This window comes from Monopterus albus, unplaced genomic scaffold (assembly GCF_001952655.1).
Source record: "Monopterus albus unplaced genomic scaffold, M_albus_1.0 scaffold106.1, whole genome shotgun sequence".
Taxonomy (NCBI): Eukaryota; Metazoa; Chordata; class Actinopteri; order Synbranchiformes; family Synbranchidae; genus Monopterus; species Monopterus albus.
In genome coordinates this window covers 138,848-163,717 of record NW_018127986.1, presented here as the reverse complement: position 1 = coordinate 163,717, position 24,870 = coordinate 138,848, and the positions used below count along the sequence as shown (strand labels likewise).

General features: G+C 41.7%; 1 protein-coding gene across 1 annotated transcript in view; it reads right to left on the bottom strand.

The window, feature by feature from the left end:
* plxnd1 (plexin D1) overlaps positions 1 to 24,870 on the bottom strand; it is a 60,444-nt gene that overhangs the window by 9,058 nt on the left and 26,516 nt on the right. Inside the window, exons 13-28 of the mRNA XM_020610660.1 lie at positions 22,490 to 22,635; positions 18,583 to 18,688; positions 17,094 to 17,233; positions 15,861 to 16,040; positions 15,664 to 15,748; positions 14,956 to 15,225; positions 11,917 to 12,066; positions 8,193 to 8,307; positions 7,490 to 7,597; positions 5,916 to 6,028; positions 4,817 to 4,921; positions 3,588 to 3,718; positions 2,354 to 2,552; positions 2,100 to 2,246; positions 1,766 to 1,922; positions 1,286 to 1,389 (exon numbers count right to left, since the gene is read on the bottom strand). Coding sequence (XP_020466316.1) covers positions 1,286 to 1,389; positions 1,766 to 1,922; positions 2,100 to 2,246; positions 2,354 to 2,552; positions 3,588 to 3,718; positions 4,817 to 4,921; positions 5,916 to 6,028; positions 7,490 to 7,597; positions 8,193 to 8,307; positions 11,917 to 12,066; positions 14,956 to 15,225; positions 15,664 to 15,748; positions 15,861 to 16,040; positions 17,094 to 17,233; positions 18,583 to 18,688; positions 22,490 to 22,635 — 2,256 coding nt within the window. The remainder of the gene's footprint in view (positions 1 to 1,285; positions 1,390 to 1,765; positions 1,923 to 2,099; positions 2,247 to 2,353; positions 2,553 to 3,587; positions 3,719 to 4,816; positions 4,922 to 5,915; positions 6,029 to 7,489; positions 7,598 to 8,192; positions 8,308 to 11,916; positions 12,067 to 14,955; positions 15,226 to 15,663; positions 15,749 to 15,860; positions 16,041 to 17,093; positions 17,234 to 18,582; positions 18,689 to 22,489; positions 22,636 to 24,870) is intronic.

The window sequence follows — 24,870 nt, the reverse complement described above, 5'->3', positions numbered from 1 at the left end:
CAAAACATTTTAGTTATTTAGGTGCCAAACCTGGATAATATGTTTACATTTCAATTAATGGCTTAGTTTTTAACAATTAATACAGAAAATATGTAAGTCATTAAAGTCACCTTTGACACAAAATAGTGTTTAGCTTATTGTTACTTCATGTGGATGTTTGAACACTGTGCAGAATGTGTTTTTATTTTCCTCTCCTGAAATCTCTGTGATCATCCTAAATCTGAATTTAGGACATGTGAGCATATTTCAGTGACGCACGACAACTCTTGTGTCCTGTGCTTAAACCTTTGAAATGCATATTCATATATTTTGGATTTAAAAATGAGGGACAAGGATTGGATATAATTTTTCATCATTTTGAACTAGATACTTTTCATTTTTGTGGAAAAACCTTCAGTTTCATAATCATGTAAATAAAAGTAGTAGGTGAAAGTAATATTACAAACATATAATTTTCTGTGTACTTGCACATAAAACAGGCAAATGAATAAAATAAAATAAAACACTCTGGCTCAGTGGCTATGTCTGCTAAGTAAAGCTAGCTAGCTGGCACATTAGTGGGTCATTACATCTCTGAAAATGTGTGAGGACATTTCTAAACTGGCATTTCTTGGATGGACTGATCGCATATTCAAAAACAAGACAGTTATTTACCTGACTGGAAAAATATCAAAACTTAATAAAGTGACACGATTACAGTCCTAAAAAGAAAATTACAACAGCTTTGAGCCTGCCCTGTTACCACCATGAGATGATAGTGTCCTTCCATTTACTACAAAGTTATGTAGGCCATCCGGGTTCTACCTGCACATATTTTGCTTTTTCATGTCATTTTAGCTAGTTATTTCATTTACATATACACAGGAGGAGAGGCCTTTTAAATAAGACCACACATCGCAGTGGACTTTTTCTTTAGTACACATTAGTTTCGCATTTTATTGGAAACGGTACCCCCCCCAAAATAACAAAAGTGTCAACTACTGTCTAAATGCACCGAAACACTGCATTATTGTAATGGGGATGGAAAGTTAAATTACCACATAGTCCAATCATAAACAGCCTCTCCCTCTAGTGAAACATGTAGAGCTATTTAGCCAGCAGGCTGTGGCACCTGCATGTAAAGAATAGTTTTTGCGGCTACAGGCAAATTTATTTTTCTGGCTAAAAATGGCTCCTCATTTGGCAAAGGTCACTGACCTCTGAGCTAACCAGAGACAGGGAGTATCCCCCCATTGATGGAGCCAGTGACACCATTTACATCTCTCTCTCACACCCACACACACACCTGGTAATGGAAGACTGTGTTGAGTTTCTTTCGGCCATCCTCCATCACAGAGGAGTTGTCCAGGTCCTGCAGAAGTTTACTGTTGCTACCAGAGTCAAACCACTCTGGAGGAAAGAAAAGTGGGAGAGAGAAGATGAGAGAAGGGAGGAAAGTGATATTAGTCAATTTCATTCTGAATTTGGTGAAGAATATATGTGTGACAGAGGGCGGCTGACTTTTAACTTTCTGTGTCATGACCTGTGAAAATATTCTCAGGCCATTAATCAAATCAGCTCTGCAGGCTCCGCAGCTTTTGAAAGCAATAACTCTTTGTGATTATGACTGTACACTCTCCTCAATGTATTCTGTCATTTATTATATTATAGCCTCAGGTTAGTTGAGCTTCATGAGAGGAATTGACCTTTTGCAAAGGGGATTACTATATCTTGGAGGGCTGGGGAGGGGAAAGAATAAAAATAATCAAGGAAAATGTGCTCTTACCCAAGTCTACATCCTCTGCTCGGGGCCACTGGGAGAATGGAAGGTTTTTATAAAAGGCTTCTATAATCTTTTCCTTCACCTGACAGATGGTGTCTGTATTCATGACCCTGACAGACAGCGAGTCCATGCCACAGCCCTGGAAGGAGACGTTGATATTCTGCAAAAGCAAACACACAACATTACATTTCGTACCTTGCAAAAAATATTATGAATTTCAGTATGACTGAAACTTTCAGTCAACTCAATTGAATGTTTAAGTTTGACATTGACCTCTGAGCTCTACACAGCAAAACTGAGGGTGTGAATGATAAATTAAGTGTGTGAGGCATCAGACCTGTGGCTTGGCCTCAATGTTCTCACGGAGCAGCCACTCCTCATTGAGTGTGTAGCGAGCCTTCCCGGTGATGGCATCTATAGAGCCCTTGTTGATCTGTTGCTTGATTGCACACAACAGCAGGAAGAAAGGCTCACCCACTGTTTCCTGAGGAATGCGGCAGAGCGGAAGAGTCAAACACCAAGGCTGCGGTCATTCTTTTTAATCAGTCCTGTCTCATTACTTTTCTGAGCTTCTCTCTTTTCCACTCTCACCTTGAGGTAGCTGTACATGCAGATGGACATCCAGTTGGTCAGCATCTTCTCCACAACAGACTCAGTTCGGCGCAGCATCAGTTTGGGGTTCTTCGAAGCCGAAGCGTCAATCAGGTCCACCAGCAGATCTTTCATGATACTGGTGTAGTACTCGAGTTTGCCATGAAGGGCGATGGTAAGCAGGGAGGCCAGGCTGCATCTGAACAGGGAGAAAACAGATTAGCAGAGGTGACAGATGAATAAAAACAGGCTCTTCCAAACAGTCCCTGCCTGTGTGGCCAGTGGAGATTTAAAAATAACTACATTAGAGAAACAGCAACAAGGCTTGCTTCTCCCCAAAGCACCTGTGACTAAAGATCCAAATAAAGCCCCGATCCAGGGTGTGTCTGGGTGAGTGAGTCCAGAGTCGTAGGGGATTTCCCTAACAAAGCCCCTTTAATCCAGGACAAAGAGGCTGCATCTGCCAGTGAGTGCTGACGCTGCGCTGGGACAGGGATGTGGTCTTTTCCACAATAACTTGGCTAGTTTCAGGACACTAAGACCAGAGCAGCCACAGTGATACATAAATAACTAAGTACTTACAAAAATGGAGCAAACACTCTCCTGAACACTGCTGCAATACAACAGCTGTACAATAAATACTGCAAAGCTTTAAAACTTTTTGTTTATGAGACTGCTTCTTTAGATGTTGTGTAGTTATTGGTATTTGTGTCCATCTAATTAACAGATATTATAAAAGAATAAAAAATATTAAACCTCTATTAACAAGCTTTTGGGATTCTTCGGGGCAGAAACAAGATGACTAAAGCCTTTAAACTGAAAACAGCTGCCTGCTGCAGCCAAAAATGAAAGTGGTGAGAGCAGCGAGAGTCAATCAAAACATTAGAGTTGTGGGTTGGAAAACCAAAACAGTGAGCTGAAAGACTGTAAAGACATTTCACATTGCACACAATCATTTGGTTCATTGTTAATATACAAATATTGATTATAGCAGGTTTAAAAACACCACGCAATAAGATACAATTCAAGGCTATAATAGCGCTGCTAACCACTACCTCAACAAATGACCACAGAACTGAATGAACATCTTTCTTACAATGGTCACTCAGTGCTTAGTGCAATTCACTCCTGTAAATCTGTAGATTCTACTGCCTTAATGGCCTAATGTGAATCTGTACAGATGCATTTCTGTTTCTTGTTTAACTGTCAGACATATATCAGCTGAAGTATTTACCTGTCCCGTACAGCAAAGTCCTTCTGCTGCTCCAAGGCGTGGACAAACGTGATCAGGAAGTGCTTGTTATTGAGAAGAGTGGAGAACAGGGTGATGCCCTCCTCAATGTTAGGCCTTGTTGTGTGGGTGGCCTGGTGACATAAAGAGGATGAAACAGTTTTTCTTCTGCACAATTTCACCAAACCTGCACCACACACCTGCTGCATCCTCCCTAATCTATTTCACCACCTCTTGACTTGAGTGACCTACAGTATCTAGTCATCTTTCTATCACAGCGCCTCCCTCTGATCCTCTCTACAGTATCTCCTGTAGATCTCACACTCTGGTCCCTGACTGCATGCGATAGTCTTTAAATGTGCCGAGTCGACTTAATGAGTATGGTCTATCTACGGGTGTGACTACGCAGCAGTGTGATGAAGTCTTCCCGCTGGACTGCAGCCATATGGTGTAGTTTGCAGTCTGACAGAAGGAGAACAGGGGTGTCCATTAAGATAAATGCCCGCCTGTGAGATTTATTTGCTGTGACCTGGAAAACACTTCCTGGGAAGACAATATGGATCCAAGGCACTTTATCACCGCTAGACAGGCTCCCTCGGCTGCCGACCCAAAACTAGTGCATCAATCGTTACTTTCTCTCTTTCTAATGTGCACATATATGCACGTGCTTTTTATTTTCAGCACGCATTCATATAAAGGTGTGTGAAAGTGTGCTTTCCCTCGCCCACTCTCTCTTTATAACTCTCACTCCCATCCTCCCTCCTTTACACACACACACACAACTGCTAGAGATGAATTTCAATGAAAGCATACTGTTTGGTTGTCCAAGAGCCAGTGGGAAGTGTGCCAACAACCTGCCATCGGTTTTGTGGGCAGAGTCGCTTGACAGGCTGAAAGTTTTTTGTCTCACTCACAAGAACCCACTCAATGACATGCATTCATATTTGCATATGCACACATACAAGCATGAGAGTGCACACAAACATGTACAGTATGCTTACATGCTCCACACACACACACACACACACACGATAATAACCACACAAAGGCAAAAAATGCATAATCTGCTTTTCTTTTCTTTACTCTTCATCAACAACAAGCCCACTGTAAAACCTTAATAAGCTTCTTGTGACCCAGTTGAGAAAGAAGGGAGTGAAAAAGGACCCGTATCAAGGCATTCTGGCAGAAGAAAGCACAATCTAACCTAACATCCTAATGGCTTAACCCTTCACCTGCCAGTCCTGCAGCAGCGGGTGGGTCTCCGGCAGCGCTCGAGGGCCCAGAGCATCATTCTCGTAGGCAGGCTGAACTAAACTCTTCTCATAATCGGAGCACATCTGAAACACATATAGACACATACACTGTGTAAAACTCTAATACAAAGTCAGCTGTAGTCATCAACACAGGAAGACAAACAGAACAAGAGACTTGAGAGGTAAAGTTTTAGTCCAGAAGTGAAGGGCAGAAGCTTCATGAAGAGGCCTTGAACATGCCCTGACTGACCATGAATAGGAAACACAACACAGTCACATGAAACGTCACGGGCCTCAGTGGACTTAGAGTCAAACTGACCTGCAGTCAACTCAGTCTGTCATTTCGGGACGGCTATGTTTGGCTTGCATTCTTCCTGTGTCTAACACTGATTTGCGTGTGTAATCTACAAGGACCAGACGTTCTCATAGAAAAACAGAAGCACAAAGGGTTGCAAGTGGAATGTCTGATGTCTTAGTGGAAAACTACGGAGAAACGAAACTGGAGCAGCAACACTTGAATTTATGTTTCTTTCTGTGGAGCTTTTCAGCACACTCCCCCCTCACTTCCTTCACGACAGAAAACAGTGTCCACTGCAACAAACCGGTGAGGCTGCCGTTGAGCAACAATGTATACTTGTAAAAACTGTGTGGGTGTGTGAGCTGAGTGATGAGTGTGTTTTGAGAAACTGGGGGAAAATTTCCTTGTCTCAGTGCCCGCCATTGTTCTGTCTCCTTGAGAGCTCGTGCTTGTGGCTAGGAGACAAAGCCTACTGAGTTGTGTCTGTCTGTATCAGTGAAAAAACACCCACCCACAGTCCACCTTCAGGATGGACAGCACATCAGAAAAAATGCTTACCTATAGAGAACACTTTAACTCTCCTGCAGGGTGCCAAACTGGGCTGCACTTCACTATACATTTACTGTATGTTTAAAAGTTCCAAGGTGCATTTTTATCCTGCACATTACAAACTGTGGGAAATATTACTTGTAGGGGAACAATGTCAAAACCTCAGTGAGAAAAATGGTGTTGTGGGTCTGCTGTTGAAATCAGATAGTGTGGAAAACTAGGGTGTCTCACCTTGGGAAAGAATGTACGTGTGACAAACTGTTTGTATTCTAAAAAGGGGATGCCCTGGCTGCGATTCAGCTCCTTGGTTAGGTCTGTCATGTCCGTCTGCAGCTCTGCAAAGCCTGAAAGAACAAAGACACACAAACACCCAAAGCTCATTAATCCTGGGCACTGTTTTCAAAACACAGTTGTTTATCGCATGTGTCTCTTCAACCATAATTTGTTGCTAAGTAAAATGAGTCAGAAATCTGTTCACAGGCTAATTCAACAACCATCAAGTTCTCTGAGGCTACTGTGGGAAGAGATTTTAGATGAGGCAGGATTGCATCTAATTTCATAGATTGGTGTCATGTTCTAGTTGAACATTGAATATACCATTGAAAACTGATCCTCTGATCGTTCTCCTGTCTCGCTGTCTTTGCCGGATAGTGCAGCTCGGCACAATGTGCAGGCAAATATTTACCAAACGACAACCAGAGCGGGCGAATCCAGTCTGAGGCCCTTATTTAAAACATGTGTGCAGGCTGAGGTTTACATGCAGAAAGAGTATCAACATGTCCAGACACCGACTTTAACCTGGATGCTAATATTGTTGTCACTTTCTTGGGTTGCATGTACTAGAAGAGGACAACGTTCTCCTCTAATGAGATGCTGGTGATCACTTTAAGAAAAAACGCTTCTTGTCATGGGATGAAAGACGTATCTGGGTTACAGTGCATCTTTCTCCAGAATGTGTTTGTGTAGAAAGAAGGGCATACTAGAGCTGAAAGATTTAAAACATATTTCATTATTCCTCCAGGTTATTTATTCTCCTGCTCACTAAAGTGTCCTCTAAACCGCCAGTCAGTTCACACCATTAATTCCTAATTAGATGCCTGAGTACCAAACCTCCCCTCTGCCTCATCCGTTCCTGTAACTTGGAATATGTCAATTTCCCACCTTCCTTAACTCCCCCTTCTTCCGCTTGTATCACATATTTTCTCTCAGAACTATCCCTCACTTTGTGCACATTCACCCTGAACTCAACCACAAATCTATCCTCGTCATCTGACTGAATAACGTCTCCTCTCCTCCTCTCCCTCCCACGCTTCTGCTCCCATCTCTACACCATAAATCTGGGTGCTCAGATGCGAAGTGGCCTTCACGCAGCTTTACTCTAATGCCCTAGACCTGCACAGACAGACACACAGAACTAAACACACACACACACACGCACACTGGGTTTATTCATATAGGGCAGACACAGCAGAGGTGATGTGGCCACTGCGTGTCTGCATGTGACTGATCATTTGTCAGACACTGTTTTATGAGTCAACACTCACTAGGCACAAATCTGTCAATTGTTGTATCTCTCTTCCACTCCTCCCAAATCTCACACAAACAAACACACATTATGCACATGCACACACAGAAATGGACACAAACAAGACAAATCTATCTAGTCAATATTTGTGTCTTCTTTGTGCTCTTTTTGATGTCAAGCATCATTTGAGGTCTAAAGCACTGTCACCGCAGAACTTGCGCAAGAGTAGCAGGTGTGTGTGTGCGTGTCTGTGCCTGTGTGCGTTCTTTTGTAAACACACCTTTACGAATCTCCTCTCTGATCTGGGACTCCATCTCTTCCATTTGGACTAGAGTTTTCTGCCAGTAGCGTTCCGCCCTTCGACTCTTTGTGCAGTACACTACAAGAGCTGAGAAAGACAAAATACATTTTAAATATGTTTTAACTGAGAGACTGTTTTCACACACTGATCGCTTCCAGGAAATCAGAACATAATGCTGAGAAAGGGTTGCATATCACCTTTTGTGAGCCTGTAAAAAAAAAAAAGTGTATGAATATGGAAGTGGAAATGAAAATTTTCTCAGAAATTCAAGTTTGTGAACGTGTAAATAAAATTTCTACATAAATGAGTTCAGCCTTTTAAAAAAGAAATGGCGTTGTGGATATCTGAGAACAGATTCGGAGTGGGGAGATGTGAGAAAATCCTCACTAGCACCAATTTTCACCCATACACCTGCTCTGCACACACACTTACACAAAGACTACAGAATATAGTACACACACACACACACACACACACACACACAGAGACACATGAGCCTGCAGACGGAGTAGATTGTGAGGGGAACAGTGGGATCGTTGTGTGCCAAGTACTGAACAGGCATGAAGCAAGCATGGGAAACTATGACCCCGGAATTCCTTTTGTCTGTTCCACATCTGGAGCATCTATCGCTACTGCAGGCACACATCTCTCATCTGCTGGCGTGTATGTGTACACAACCTACCCACAGTGCACAGCAGCAGCAGCACACAGCACACCACAATGGATACCACAATGGCCAGTTCACTGCCACCAAGCTGCACTTTGGCGATCGTGTGATGGAAGTTCCCGACCTGCACCTAGAAGGAGAACAGGGCATGAAAAGAGGACATGAAACCGGAATGAGCCAGTCCTTTCTTCTATGGTTACCATATGTTGAAATATAGAACCAGTCACAAGTTTGAACACAGCTTCTCATTTTGTATTTTTTGTTTATTTCTATAATTTTTTTCAGTAACTAACACCAAAGACTTCAAAATAAGAAATAAACACATGTACATGATTATGTACTAAGCAAACAAGTCTAATCAGAGCCCTGTAAATAGCCATATTTTGCTTTGATAAAAGCTTTGCACGCTCTAGTCTTTCACTCAACCAGCCCCATGAGGTGGTCACCTGGAATGATTTCAGTCTTGAAGGAGTTCACACATACGGTATAGTGAGCACCGCTTTTCTTTCACTCTGCAACTCACCCCAAATCATCTCGTTTGGGTTTAGGTCGGGTGATTGTGCAGGCCAGGTCATTGCTCTCCTTCGCAGTCAGATAGTCCTCATGGAGCCTGGAGGTGTGTTGGAGGTCACTGACATTGCCCACTAAACGCAAACCAGATGGGATGGCGTGTTGCTGCAACATGTTGTGGTAGCCGTGCTGGTGAAGTGTGCCTTGAATTCTGCCGACAGTGTCAGCAGCAAAGCATCCTCACAGCATCACACTTCCTCCCCCCTGCTTCACGAGGGGAACCACGCATCCAGGTACCATCCATTTACCTTCTCTCTCTCCCTCACAAACATGTGGCGGTCTAAACCAGAAATCTCAAATTTGGACTCATCACACCAAAGTACATATTTCAACTGGTCTTCAGGCTTCTTGGGCCAAGAAATTCTCTTCTTCTTCTTGGTCACCCTCTGTAGTGGTTTCTTTGCAGCAGTTCGATCATGAAGGCCTGATTCATGCAGCCTCCTCCAAACATTTGATGTTGAGATGTGTCTATTACTTGAACTCTGGGAAGCACTGATGCGGGCTCTAATCTGAGGTGCCGTTAATTGGCAATTTGGGGGGCTGGTAACGCTAATGAACTTATCCTCTGCAGCAGAGGTAAATCTTGGTCTTCTTCTCCCGAGATGGTCCTCAAGAGAGCCAGTTTCATCAAAGCACTTTTGCCACTGTGCTTCCACATTTGCCAGACTGTCTGACCCTTAAAGTAATGGACTATTGTTTCTCTGGACTCAGGCAGTTCTTGCCATAATATGGACTACACAGTAGTCGAATAGGGCTGTTTGGTGTTTACCAGCACTATACCAGTACAACACAATTGATTGTCTCAAATGCACTGAGAAAGCAAGAAATTCCACCAATTAACTTGAAAATTGAAAGTTAACTGGTGTAATTAATTGTTAATTGAAAACCATTCCTGGTGACTGACTAATGAAACAGGTTAAGATGTAACCAACTGTGTCCAAAGCTGCCATCAAGGCAAACTGAATAATTTGAGAAAGCTAAAATTTCAAACATATTTTGCTTAGTACATAATAGCAAGTGGTATTTTATTAATGTATATTATTCTACAGTACAGAAAATAATAGAAACAAATAAAAAAGAGCAAACCCTTCTACAAAAAACAATGTCTTGTAAACCAAAAACTTCTCCTGAGACACAAATCATCTGACACTATCAGACTTTCTTGATAAAAATCACAACTCATGTTTTATAATTGTCCAGCAAAATGAATTCATCAAAGATGAAGGACATTTTGACAAAAACACAGCCCTAAAATCTTCATTTAACCAATACATCTTTCCTAAACTACATAACCATGTACATAATCCCTGGTTGAAGACCTCTGTGTACACAGTAATGTGGTTTAGGGATGTTTTATTTAGAATTACATTTGCTTCTGAATGATATTATTGTACAGTGTTTACATGTTTTGTATGAACTGCAAAATATATGTTGAAATCATGCCAATAAAGTAAATTTACTTTTGATAGGGAGACACGTGAAGACAGAGATATTGCAAATAAAGTAGTATTGAGAAGGGGCAGTAGCACATTTAGAACCTTCTTTGTAATCTGATGTAAAAATGCACACAGTATCACTTGCTCTCAATGAGAAGACAATTGTCTTGGTCACAGGTGTAGAGACAGAAAAAGTTCACATACTGCAGATTTTGAAAAATGATCTCACTGCAACAAGCTGGAGGAGTCACCCAGTTCACAGGAACCCAGATGTGACAAGAAAGCAACTTTAACTTCTGCTTTCTGATGAGTCAGCAGGGCCTCTCTGGTCCCTCCTCACATCGTTCCCTCTCCCTCCCGAGTCTGAACATAAGAGCCTCAGATAAAAAGCCTCCAATCCTCAGACTAAATCCCTCTCACATTGGTCTTACACTGAGGGGGAAACTGGCTCACTGGGCTCCTGTCATCTTTTTTAGTCTCTCTGGTCCAAGCATTTATTTACCCAGACCAGCGAAAAAAGCTCTTCTTCCAGAGATTGCAACAGTGTCACAACAGCCAGTCCTGGTGTAACAAAGGGGAATATGCCATTGTTCCATATTCCTGTTTTGCTTGAGGTACAAAATCACAGTTTCCCCACATCCACTTCTGCAGCTTAGCTACACTTCGGAGCCAAGCACAACACACTAATACTAAAATAAATCTGCCACTGAAACTAAGTGAAGAAGCACAAATGGCCATAAGATATGCAGCAGCCTAACATGAATGCACTTATTCAAATGTGCAAAAGAAAATATACAGGCACTCTCTATTTATGCCCCTGTCAAATGTGCACACAAATCATGTTCACTGCTCACGTACAGGCAGCCCACCCATTTGTGTTATGACATCTCATCTGACCCTTGCCCTGCCTTAATGTCACTGCTAATTGCCTGTGTTTATTCTCAGACATCCTGAGAGACAGACAGGGGAAGGTGCTAGAGCGAGCAACAGGTAGGCCAGGAGAGAGAGAGAGAAATAAAAAAATCTTTCATTGAATTTCTGTGTCCATGTGGGGAGATGGTTCTTCCAGTTCAACTCAACTGACAGAGAGATAATAACATATGTTTCTGAGCTATTTCAGCAAACCACTCACAGTCTGGCTCATATTTAAATATAGATGAATTCTCTTCCCCGTCAACAAAGTCCTGTCAAAACCAGAATGAACAACAACAGATGGAAAACATGGGTAGAGGAGAGAGGGATTCTGGTTTTATCAGGATGGCACAGGGCTGGACCATCTCGTGATTAAGACCTTTAACTGTGCTAGAACGTGGAGACAAAACATAACCACAAGTGAGAAATGAGATCATCGCTGACTCAGAGGTTTTGCATGATGTGATAGCGTCTGTGCGATAGGCAATTGTCTGGTAAACTTTTCACTGTTCTACCGTGGCAGTGTGGCACTGAGTGACAGCTCACCACCCGCAGTCACTGCTAATTCATGATGGCATGCTCAGAGGCGACAAATCATTCATAAAACATAGAGAGAGACACATCCACATACAGACACTGTGCAGATCAAATCTGTTTCAGTGAACATCACAGATGGTCTGGATTCTGACAAAAATATTTGGCTTCAGTTCTGTCTGACAGATGGGTGAGCTCCCTAAATTATCAGGGTCAAACCAACAGTATTTTCAACTTGAGGTTGTATTTGTATTTTATTGTGGTGTTTTAAATGCTTGCCTACTTACAGTGACAGGCAGCTCCCTCTCGCTGGAGCTCAACAGCTCGTTCATGGTGCAGTGAAACAGCTGGTCGTTATGGAAGCTGATGTTACAGGGATAGGGGCCAATCATCACCGAGTACTCCTCTGGCACCAGTTCTAGATCACTCGGCCCTTTCTATACCAGAAATGAACCAAATCAGATTGTCAGTGATAAAAAGCCAGTGGGGCCTGCTTTGAACAGGCACAGATAACATTTATAAAGACCAAACATACATGCAGACACATTGTTGTATCCAGACACACATATACAGTAGAAACCAACATGTGGTAGGCCTGTCACACAGAGTAAGCCAGCAGAAAACTCCTCCAGTCTGGGATAGAGTTCAGCTTAAAGCAGCAAACATTCCCAGTTCTTCTCTCAATTGGCCAGAGAAGTGTCTACAAACAAAACCCACTGACAGTCATCCCTGTCACAGCCCAAAATAACATTCTCAGGGCCTCTACGGGAGCCTGCTGGAATAAGCTGCACAGGCTTTTTGTTTTTTATGAATTCATTTATGTCCATAAGCCCAGCTTCTCACTGCTAAGAGCCAGATTAAATAAAGTGTTCAGTCCTACTCAGCCTGCTAAAACAGTTTACAGTGTTTTCTGTGGCTCTGGAGGGAGTTATCTAAAGTCTGAACAAATAATTCTGGTGACACCATAGTGATGTCACAGGGTTGTCTCAGTTTGGGCATGGACTCTACAGATTTGTGACAGAAAGCTAAACGGTTTTTAAAAAAAGGAATGTCTACAGCAAGCTGCATTATGGGAAATGTAGGCTCTAATATATAATAAAGACTAAAAGCTGAAAATCTGGGCCGCTGCTTTTTGGGTGGGACTCTCACAAGTCCCCAAACTTTGAGGTTATTAGCATCAACTTGCTATGGATTTGTACCTAGGAGGGCTCCATATTTAATTTACAATTATAAAACATGGAGCTATAAGACTGTATAGGACTGTATGTTCATCAAATGTTTATTTCAAAGGACAGTCAAATTATATTTGAAGGGAAATTTTAATTTATTACAATTGGATTCTCTCTTTTAAGTTTTCAATTAGCTATAATTATATTGTACTCCCCATAGTCACAGCTCTCTTCTGGAAGCACAGCAACACTATTACAAAGCAAGAAAGAAGCAGAAAGATGGTTATCAAGGCTGTAAACAAGCCAAAGATTTAGCTAGATTTTCTGAAGCACTTAATTTGGAGGTAAACTCAAATCAGTAGGTAAGCCTGTAAACTATGACGAATAATTAAAACAGACAGTCTGGGTAATAATTTTAGCAGTTGTCTTTAACCTGTCAGTCTTCCTTTTAGTAGTGTCTCATATCTCTGCAATTAACTTGGTATGTACAGTGTTATTTTTACCAACTGAAATGATGAACAAAACTATTTTAAAAAAAGATCTGCTTTGTATGAACTGTAATTTCCCTTTAAAACAAAAAAGACAAGCGAGAAACTCTGTGTGTGTATATGTGCGTGTTTAATCCTGTGTGCTTCCTTGCTTTGATTACACCCTTAGGACCCCGTTCTGTCCCTGCTGCAGGATGCCACCCCCTGGGCCTGTGTCAACAAATGTTCTCTAACACAGACACAACACACACAGTATGTAATACATACACACAGACAAAAAGAGCATCAAACTATCATAAAAATTATGTACAGTATGTATGGTAAAATATGCTGTATAACCTCCATTTACACAACACTTTCACACTTAACCTCGTCAGACCAGAACAATAACAGCCAAAGGCCAAACAGGATGGAACAGGAACAAACAGAACCCACCCAAAATCCAGCTCAGATCCTTAATACAGGATCTGATTGACCAACAAGCTCCGTGTTAAACAAACGCACACAGTGTTTCTCCATCACAAGTGGAATCCACCTTCCCAAAGAAAACAGGAAACAACAGAAGAGTCACCCATGCAGATGGGCTGAGGCAGCAGTCCCTGCTGGGGCCTCATCCTGACACACAACACAAACACACAAAGAGGACGCTGCATCATGTTTAGACTTCCCCGTCTGTGCTGGTAGCATGTGCATGTTGTACCGTGTCACAGCCTGTAGCCCTTTAAGGCGATGCATGCAGGCAGACAGGTGCTTAGATCAGCCTGAACACAGGAACATGGAACCTCCCACTGAGCTGCCATCACGCCCACCCCCCTCAGACCTCCAACAGAAATCCACACCTTTGATTTGTTTTATGCCCCTGTGGTTTATGTGAATATGAATAAAGAAACGTTCAGCCCAGTCTGCTGTTCACAGTGGGGGCAGTCAGTTTACTGTACAGCACTGCTGCTTTTGGAGACAAAGAACAAGTAACCTTTAGAAAATACCTTCACTTGTTCAGAATAGAAACTGTTTGTAAAAGCCAAGATTATTAACTGGTTCATGTTCCCCTACAGATGAATTGTTATAACTTTGGGTAGCACATGACTTTTCTTCTAATGCTATCATTAGACTCAGGGCCAATTAGCCAATGTTAGCACTGCAAGCAAAGCTAAAATGAAAAAAAGTCAAATATCAGCATGTTAACATTATCACTGTGAATAACTTAGCATATGTATTAAATGCTTTAATCAGTAAAGCATTTAATACAAAGTATGGCCATATCATCTGTAAAAATACTGAGATAATCATTTAGCTAAATAGTCATCTATGTGACAAAATTAGACTGTCAGTTCAACTTCCTATTTTTAAGTTTATTTCATAAATATTAGATTATTTGCAATATTTGTTATTTATAATTGGTGAAAATGGATACAGAAGGTAATTCAAAAGGACTGATATTTGACATGCTGATTAAATTCATAATTGATAGAGTTTATGGTACAGTATTTCTGCACATTTGTTTCCACTCTGATCAGAATGCTGTGTAAAGTAAAATACAAATAACCCATAAAACGTTCTGTTTTATGGGTTATTTGTTTTATAATAGGGTGAAGATGAGTTTTTGCTTGACTTATGAGCAAAACAATGTATCAGTGAAGCACTGATCTGAAATTCCTGTCTCACTCACGTTAATGATGAGTGTCAGTGGCTCTCCGAGGTGGTGTTTAATCAGCTTCTCTTTGTTGGCAGTGAAAAACTGAGGATCCTCCACATACTCCAACAGGAAGTGACCTTTGTGAAGCTCACTCTCCTCCTCCTCTGGCTCGCTGTCAGAGGAGGAGGGACTGTCTCCTGTGTAAAGTACTCCGTTCAGGAAGAACTGCACCGAAGTCTGCTGGGATTGGCTGGATGCCGGGGATGAGCAGATAATGCTGGAAGGGGAGAACACCGTGCAGTGCTGCCAAAGGACCAGAGAAGACATGAAAAATGAATTTCTCAGCCACATATCAGATGTTTAATGACATAATCTGTTTGCAAAATAACTAACTTTAAACTTTAATGAGCACAGTTCTTAAAGGAATAGTTTGTCATTTTTGGAAATACACTTTTTGCGGAGAGTTAGATGAGAGATTGATATCACGCTCATTTCTGCCTGTTAAATATGCAGCTGGTTAACTTAGCTCAGCCTAAAGTCAGTACTAAAGTCAGAATATTCTTCCAATCTACACTAAGTCTTGGCAAGAAAGCAAACAAGTGCATTTGAGAATTAGTTTTAAGATAATTCTGGTACAATACATCAAATGGCAACTTTTATGTTTAATATTGTACATGGTCCCTTACAAATAAAAGTTGACATTTAACAACAACAACAACAAAAAATCAGCTGATTACTCACTGTTTGTCCAATTTTAAGGACCTGCATGGTGACGCTCTGTACCAGATCAAAACCCTGGCCTTTCACTGTGATGGTCCTGCCACCACTGTGTCACACACATACACACACGCACACACACACACAGACAAGTAATGACTTATGTTGGTGATGCTAGGAAGGGTTTGTGTTGCTTGTGGTGTGTGTGGCAGTCTACCAACCTGAGGTAGCTCTTTGTGGGGTGGATGGAGCTGATAATGGGGTTCTTCTCATAGGTGTATGAGGTACTAAGCTCCCCGCTTTGACAGGGAAGGTTTTCAAATTCCACACAAACTGTCACCAAATCACTGTGCGCCTGTAGGGCTGGAGGCATGATGCACTCAATGGTTTCATCTGCTTTCCTAAAAAATAAAGCAAACATTGTAATCCACAGATCTTGTGATGTTTACAAGTGCTCAGTACCCAAAAGTGATACGACTTAGAAGTTATGGTTGATGCAGCTTGGCAGAATTTTACACAAGCACTACTTTGTATTATACTGCACGATAGCCACAAGCAGAAGAGCTGAATTTAAACATGACACTTGGACTCTAGTTGGACCTAAGTCATAAATATAAGGACTAAGATTTAGGGAATTTTCACACCTAAAAGTCTGAACCAAGGATTCATGTTTTTGTTAAATTGTATACATTTGATCTGGTTAGTTTTTGTTTCACATTGCAATTTTGTAAGCACACCAAAGGACCCATAGCTATGTCCTGTTGTCATCTCCTAAGTGAAGAAGAAAAAAAATTAAGGAACAGATTAATGTCCTTGCCACTATAGTGTTTTTATTATGCCAATACTACCAGCAGGACCAACTTCAATCACCGTACTCAAGACTAGTTCAGCGTCACCTATATTGTCATAGGGCAAAAAGTACACTGTCACCGGCAGATAAGGAGGCAAAGACTTCAAACAGTCCTGCAAGCTTTGGCTACTCTGTTTCTCGAGACATGAGTAAGGTGAATGGTATTCAGTTTCAAAAGATGAGCTGTCACTAGCTGTCTTCTTCTATTGTTTGGGTGAAAATAACCCGCTTCAGCTTCCTGTAATTGGTCCAAAGCTCTGAACTATCCCAAAAAGTGTTTTCACACTGGAAACAAACTGAACCATGGCTCAGTTTGATCCGGACTGAGACCGCATCTTTTGCTCGGACCAAATTCTGGTCCTTTGGTCCGGATTGTGGTCTGAGGCACCTTTCACACCTGCTATTTTGATTTGGATTAAACTGAAAAGTCTGAAGGTTGGGACTGAACAAGGTAGGTGTGAAAATACCCTTGGAGACAAATAACTTCCATCATTATGGCCAGTTTGGTCATGAAGACTTGCCATGTAAGACAGACTTGAGACTTGATCAAGACATGCTTCAAAGAGACTCTGGCTACAAGCAATTAAATATAAGCTGTACTTACTCTGTAATGATGCATTCCAGTGTATTGTTGATCCTGACTCTGACCTGAGACCCAATGTCCAGGTGCTCCCCCGAGATGTTCACTCTGGTTCCTCCAGCACGAGAGCCATTTCTCGGCTTCATGGATTGCAGCTTTGGGACCTGAATACAAAGATACAGCACATGACTAACAAGACATCACATTTATCACCAGACATCCAACAACCTCTGTCACTTGAAAAGACAGGCTTATTCAAACTGTTTTGTGCTCTGTGATGCTTTTTTTAAAACACAAAACAAATCTTTCCTTATTCTTTAAGGTTCAAATATCTCATCTTTACAGATTGGCTGAGACAGCTGCTGACTATAACAGTAAATTGGTGAAGAAAACTGTGAAGACAGCCCACGCTGCAGTATGTTGAAGTGCTGCTGAAGCCAACAGGCCTTTAGGTCCAAGCTTGCAGGACAGCTATACTGATGCAATAATTTTCATGCATATACTTAAAAATGCTATGCACACACAGTCATATGTATATGACGCATACATATCACATACTGTACATGGGTCTTCAAGCAAAGATGAATAGCACTGTCCAGTTCTGCAGCTACCAGCATCAGCATTTCTGCTCTTTCCAGACTTTCTATTCACTCCATGAACCTCACCTTAGGGGAAACCTCTTATCCTCACTGACAGGATTCACTTCCTCAGCGTGCACTGATGGAGGAGACCTATTGTGTTTGTGTGTCAGACTGGGTGTAAGGAGGCAGATGTTTCCGCCTAAATGGTTGAGGAAGGACATGCACATATCCTGTCTCGGGATATGTGCATGTGGTTTTCCCTTTCTCCCACAATATTTTCCTCTCACAGCCCTGCAGTAAAATCCTCTCTCGCACCAAGCGTCTAAGAGTGGAACACAACAGCTCGGCAAAATGTTTGTTGCTCTAGATTTTCCTTATCTTCATGTATCAAGAAGAATTCCAAGAAAGGGGTGATTTCTCTGTGGGATGACTCATAAGCAGAACTGCTGAAGTGACAGACCCGAATTCTGAACAACTCTTTGTCTCTAAACAACAAGAAACAAAGCGCTTGCTTAAATGGGTATTTCCACTCTTAATCTAATGGGAGCCTGTGTGGGTCTAGGTCAGTTAACAGAAATGCTGGCTAGCCTCAACCAGTGATGAATGCAGAGCAAAGGGACATTCCAGCAATTGCCATATTTGTTTTTATTGGCAACGAGTGCAGAATGACAATGGTGCTCAGTTGCAGCTCAGATGAACACTTGAAGATTCCCACACACTTGCATTTCTTTGAATTATAAAAGGCATCTGTTAACACTCAACTAACACACTTGGGAAGGGTTTCCCAGTGGGGAACAGGGAACAAGAGAACATAGAAGAAGAAGAATGGGGAGGGAGACACTGACAGAAGAGAAAGCAACAATCAGCTCCTACAGTACAGTAGCTAGAGTATCTACAGTAGTAGATACAGTAGCTCCCTGGAGAATACTCACTAAGTATGAGAAGCTCTCCTTTGACGTCCCAGTCCCACTGTGATCCACATCCACTTGGACAATATCTGTTCTAGCATATGTAGATCTCCCAGTGACACACACCAGCCTGGGGGAATTTAAAAACAGTGCAACCTCCTTGTTTAGTTGCTGAAACACTATGATCAGAGATCAGTTAAGACAATAACACTGGATAAGAGTGCTCAAAAAGCTGTTTTTTTTTATATTAAACAATAAATAAATAAGAAAATGAAAGAATGAAAGAGCTCTTCATCATGATTATACAAAGACACATTAACTAAGCTTGGACAATGGTGGTTATGAACTAATTCATCAAAGCATATTGCATTTACATATGGAATCCAATAAAGCCTTCAGATATCAGATATTAAGAAATGTAAAGTTCAAAGCTCCGTAGACCAGATGTGTCCAACCATAGAGGAGATTAAGGATCTGCTGTGGCTTGTTCTCTTGGCCCCTGGCTGTGATTAAACCTTGTGTCATCAGAGCATGCTCTATAGGGACGTCTCATATTAATGACACAGTGGTGTACAAGAGGCACAGGGATCTACTGCTCTGGGGGCACTGGGATAACAATCCTGGGCCTGGAAACGCAACCTTTATCCCCTCACATGATCTCCCTCCAGCTCGACACCCTCTACAGAGGTTATAAATTCTCAGCAAGTGATCGAATGATTGACAGAGGAATTGCGGGGGATTTACATAAGTGAAGGAAATGTGTTTTATATATGTAGGAGGTCCTGGCAGGATATATGGTAAGAGGCTGGGCTGGACAGATTTGTGCTCAGCATGGGGTCAGGTCATCAGGCCTGAGACCAGGGAGGAGGCTCTGTCTGAGCGTGTTTTTAAATTTCAGGTCTTATACAACTCAAACCAACACGTGTTCTGTTTTAATTGAACTCATGTTCAAACCACTGTGGCATTTAATGTATTCTGTATGTATTCTGTATGTATTCTATAAAACTGAATAGATATTAAAAAATACAATATAGTAGCTTAGTTCCAGTCATCTGTTAAGTGCAGAGGAGCATCGGGTAAGGAATGTTGTTACCCTCAAATTTCACTCCAGACAGTATCATGAGGGCAGGCTTGCACCTGTTTGAAGAAGATGCATCAGCTCACATGTTCTGATTTTAGTGAAGAAAGGGAAGAAAGGACAACTAAAATCAAACATGACTTTTCATAGTCACATCTGATGGAAATAAGATACTGAGCCCGAGTCAGCCTGAGCCTGCAAGGTTGGTTCAAGCCTAACTGGATTCAGGTCTGACAACCTGAACCTGGACAAGTGTCAGAAAACAGGACAGGATTCACCAAGTGAAAATAATTATTTGATCTAAATTTCTCCTAAACAACAATCCCAATTTCATTTTACAGGTGTGTGACATCTCCTGACAGTCCACAGTCAGATACAAAAACATTCACTGTAAATTAAATGTAAAACTATTTAATATCTTCCAACTCCCTTTTTGACAGAAAGCGACTACTAAAATGCAAGACTTTTCAAGTCCTGCAGATAGCCTGGTGTGCATATACGTGTGAGCTGAGCTTGATGTTGATGCAGTGTGATCCCAGTCTGTGGACAGGCACGCTCCCAGTAGGAGCAGACAGAACCTTGACTGACCCCTTCTCCACATTCCTGCACAGCCTCACTATGGAGATATTATGGGTTTCAGGGGATGCTATTTTGGCTGGTGCTGGGATATCTCTGATCATTTCCCTCAAGTGGATGACGAGGATCATCAACAATCAAGTCTGTGTGTTGTCTGGGTGCTGCTAAATGGACAGAGCGAAGGCCACTCAGGGCTCACATGAAAATGATAGCGAGGGCGACGTGGAGGATCAAATATTCAGAGAACTACTTCAGTAAATGAGGTGTGTCTCAACTGGCTGTGCCATTAATTAAAATGTTGACACAGCGTGAGTGGAGCGCCGTCGCTCCAGTGCTGCACATTTTTCTTGTGGCACACAGATGTGAACTTTCACCTCTCAGCACACGAGCAGACACCTGTTTCAACAGCACTGGTAAATGAGGTCACATGTGCAGGTGTGTGTGTGTGCTAGTGAGTGTATATACGTGTCTGGCATTTCTGAGAGAGCCTGTTGAAATTTTACATTTTCTGGCACAAGGGTGTTTTATGCAGTTCTTCCATGTGGTATGAAAAGATTTTGTTTTACAAATTAGGTTTAAACTAAAGTAAAATAAAATGTTAAGGTTGGATGTTTTAATATAAGTAGTTTAAGTTAAAGCAATAAGATAGGATAAAATATAATCTAAGCAATAGGAGGTCCCCACAAGGACAGAGATGTGTGCAAGCCAAATGTGCTGACACTGTCAGATGCACTGACATGTTATGATTTGTCACTGCCACTTCCAGCAATGAGGATACGCTTCGCTGTCATAACAATCAGCCTCGGGAGCCAACGAGGAATGACGACACAGATGAGATCACCCCAGGAGTGAAATATGATTCGCTCTTTTTGACATGTGTAGTTTGGGCAAATGTGTCAGGCAGCTGGAGTGGCAGGTCACCCTCAGACTGGTCTTAAAACAATGATTGGCTTCAGTGGAGCAAGACCAGATAAACAGTTCCTTTCAAAGAAACATTACAGATACCGAGTGGAAGTTTGGATGTAATAATTGTACTGTAGAGGTACTAACTTCCAATGAGCTTTGCTATGCCAATGCCAAAGTGGGGTCATGCTGTCTCCATGGTGACAGTGTGATGGTCCCTGAGTTATGGAGCAACAGCAATGGAGTCCATTAAAATGAGAAGTGTGTTGCATAATAATATTTGTAATAATTTGCTTCATGATTACAAAAAAACTACATCCTGTAGGGATGGCAAATTTTTCAAAACTGGTGGACACGTTTCTACTGATGCTCTATGGTGGTGAACTGTGAGGAGTTTAGTAGCTTATTTAAAAGTGACTCACCTGAGGTTTTCTAAATAAATTCTTGTCAGTTTACAGGTATTATTACAAAAGTAGCACATGTGATTATTTTAGTGAGGATGACAGAGCCCAAGCTCAAGATGTTTGTCTCATTTACTCACTGCCAGGATTATAATATACTGTATCACTTTGTAAAGTGTCCAGAGACGACTTGAATTGAATTGAATTAGTGACTCTTAAGAAAATACTTCATAAAACCATTATGTTATTCAACAAAGATACTACATGTAAACAGACTGGTGTGTAAAAATTGTTATGTTTTTCATTATATATACTGTAACATCTGTGTCACAGGTATTTATAATTTTGCTGCAGTTTCCAAACTTTATAAAACAAACGTCATAACTATCTTTGTGCTTTTCCCAGCTGACATGTTATTGCACTGTGAGGCAGCTAACTTCCATTATAAAGTAATGAGTCATGCAGCTCTCACTGCGCTGTCTGATCTGAGTTTTGCTTTCTCTGGCTCAGGTCTGGTTTAACACAGTGTTCCTGGCTGAGATGGACTTTACACTTCAGGATTTCTTTAAGGTTTATTAACTGGAAAAAATTTTCATTTACTGGTTCTTATAGTCTATAGTCCGCCTACTGACCACCTGAATGCTCATCTGCCTGAAAACATGTCAGGTTACCATGACAACAGGTAATTGTTAGTTATCGTTTCACCACTGCGAGCTGCACAATAACAATATATTTTAATATGGTTTTAAATATAAAAGACATTGATGTATAGGACAGGCTCTGATTTCTTTCATTATTTCTTTTCCTTTTGATAATGTAGATCATGTGTAATCAAACAAATGCAAAGTAACAGAAACTAAAAGAATAAGAACAGTGCCTGCAGACATGCTTCAGCGAATCCTTTGGGAACAGTTGACATGAACCTATGTGAAAAACTGTGAGTCATAAATCAGTGCTATGTTGTGATACTTACTCTACAGAGACAGTGTAGTGCTCCGGCAGGACAACACAGGGCGCATCTCCAATGAGGACCTTCACTGCTGCTGCCCTTCGGCCCAGGTCTCTGCCTTGCACTGTCAGGAGGGTGCCTCCCTCGACTGGACCCCGCAGGGGGGAGATCTGACAAAGACAGAGAGAAGTAAGAGTAAGTAATGTAATATGCAATATTCACAAAAAATTAAAGCAAATAATTAGAAGGTTTTACTAATGGCAGGTGATAATGAAAATGACAAAGACTGAAGAGAATGAAGATGTTGTCTTCATTGCTGACATGGAGCGTGGCACACAGCGAGATAAGGACAAGTGGCCTGTGGAAGGGTTCTTCTGCAGAAGACTGAGATCTAATTGAACAGACACATGATTTAGGTATATATACCTGCACACACAAAGCAGACTCTTAACTGTGCCAGTCTGAGACTCTTCAGCCTCTAATCCTCTGCAGCACATGCAAATAAAGAGCAGCCTAAGAGCCCCCTTCACATCCCACAAGAGACAGAGAGAGTGAGAGAGTGAGGACTGGAGAGGCGAGGTGGAGAGCACAGTAGAAAGGTGGATGTGTGGGGAGGCAATTTAGGGAACCGAGTGTCAAGAGGAGCGTGAATACTGATGGTGGCGGTGAGAGCAAATTAATGCAAAAGGCTACTGCCTTTCATCTGTTTTCCTCTGTCTGCTCTGTGAAATTCCTTGGTCCTATTTCTGCTGTTGTTCAGAAGCAAACTCTCATGCATCATTTCAGCCTTTGCCTTTGGTCTCTTAACTTTCCTTTCAGGAGCCATGGAAAGTAAGGAGATGACCGTCACCTCTGCAATCACAGCAGAAACAGAGCTTTAAAGATAGCATCTCAGACAGAAGCAATCTACCATCATCTTACCACTGTAGCATAGCAAGCCCAGCAGCCTGCACGCTTTTCTGAGCCACCCTCTAGCTAAGCTGAGGTCACTGTGACCCCTCTGTTATTAGCCTGGCTCCAGCTCTATCAGAAACCGAGCTTAGGAATGAAAACAGCACTTCTGTTTGGGCTAGGTGAGAGGACAAGGTTTGGTGCTGAGTAAAGTTAATCTGTAGCCCACAAGAGTGACAGCGCAGATAAATAAACCATGTATGTCCCAGAAAAAAAGGAAGTAAAGAATATATTACTTCTAATATCTTGCAAAAACAGACTTTTAGACACCAACCTATCACTTACGACATTTCTGTGAGCCTGAAGCCACAGGACATGATGTAAATGATTTTATCTTTATAACAAGCTTCTGGATGTTAAGTGTGACCACCCAGTGCCTTATTACACCACATACCTGCATTCCTTCATACACATGCAATATGCAAACACCATAAAATGCAAGCATGAGCACACAGAATGGCAGACAGCCACCTTCCATACAGAGCTCAGCAGTACGCAGAATTATTTACTACCATTATGCGTCTTATAGCACCTAGCATGTCCCTGTGGTGCCGTTGAGCACTGATATCAACATCAGCTGGCTTGCTGTTCATTTACACCTCTTATAAGTTTGTGAGTCTTGATTTACAGCACAAACTCTGCCAGGCCTCCAGGGACATCACAGGGTGTGAATGTGTCTCTGAGAAATCCTCCACAAGGTTAGAAAGTATTAAACGATTAATTAATATAACGCAATAACTAAATTATTCTACACCTTTGAATTGAAATGAACAAATACACCAAATACACTGCACATACGTGATCTCCACCATAACCACTTAACTGATAAAAGCCATATGCTTTCCTTTGGTTATTTTTGTGTTGAGGTCAGAGCCTTCATCCTTTCTTCACTCCAGTTCCTCTGTATCACACTAATCAAGGAGGACATGAGGACCAAAACAGGAAAAAGCCTCTCACTATACTGCACCATTCTCCACCCTCTCGCTGTCCACCAAGCTCTCCATCCTCTCTCCCAAGCCGTTTACATCTCACCCAGATCCTTCTGTTCTCTCTTTCTTTTCATGTCGTGGATCAGCTATGTTTGGCAGTTCCTGTTTTGGATGCTGAAGTGCCTCTAATCAATGTTTATTTAAACTGCGGATGAGCCCACACACAAAATGAGAACAAAATGCGGAGATAATAAATGTCTCCATTGTCTTGTATCAATGCATTTAATAAAGAGCATTTTTCCCACTTAGGTACTATGTGGCAAAGTTTAGGGAATAATGAAATCCTCCTTCATATTATTGATATTTTGATGCTAGTACTTTGTGGAAGAGACTGTATGTGACAAAGGGACAGAGCAAGAAAAACATGTTTAATTAACTGAGCTGCACACACAGTCACCAGGACTATACAACAAAGAGCTGCTGCTGAATGTGTCTATGGGAACGTTTAGAGAGAGAGAGACTCTT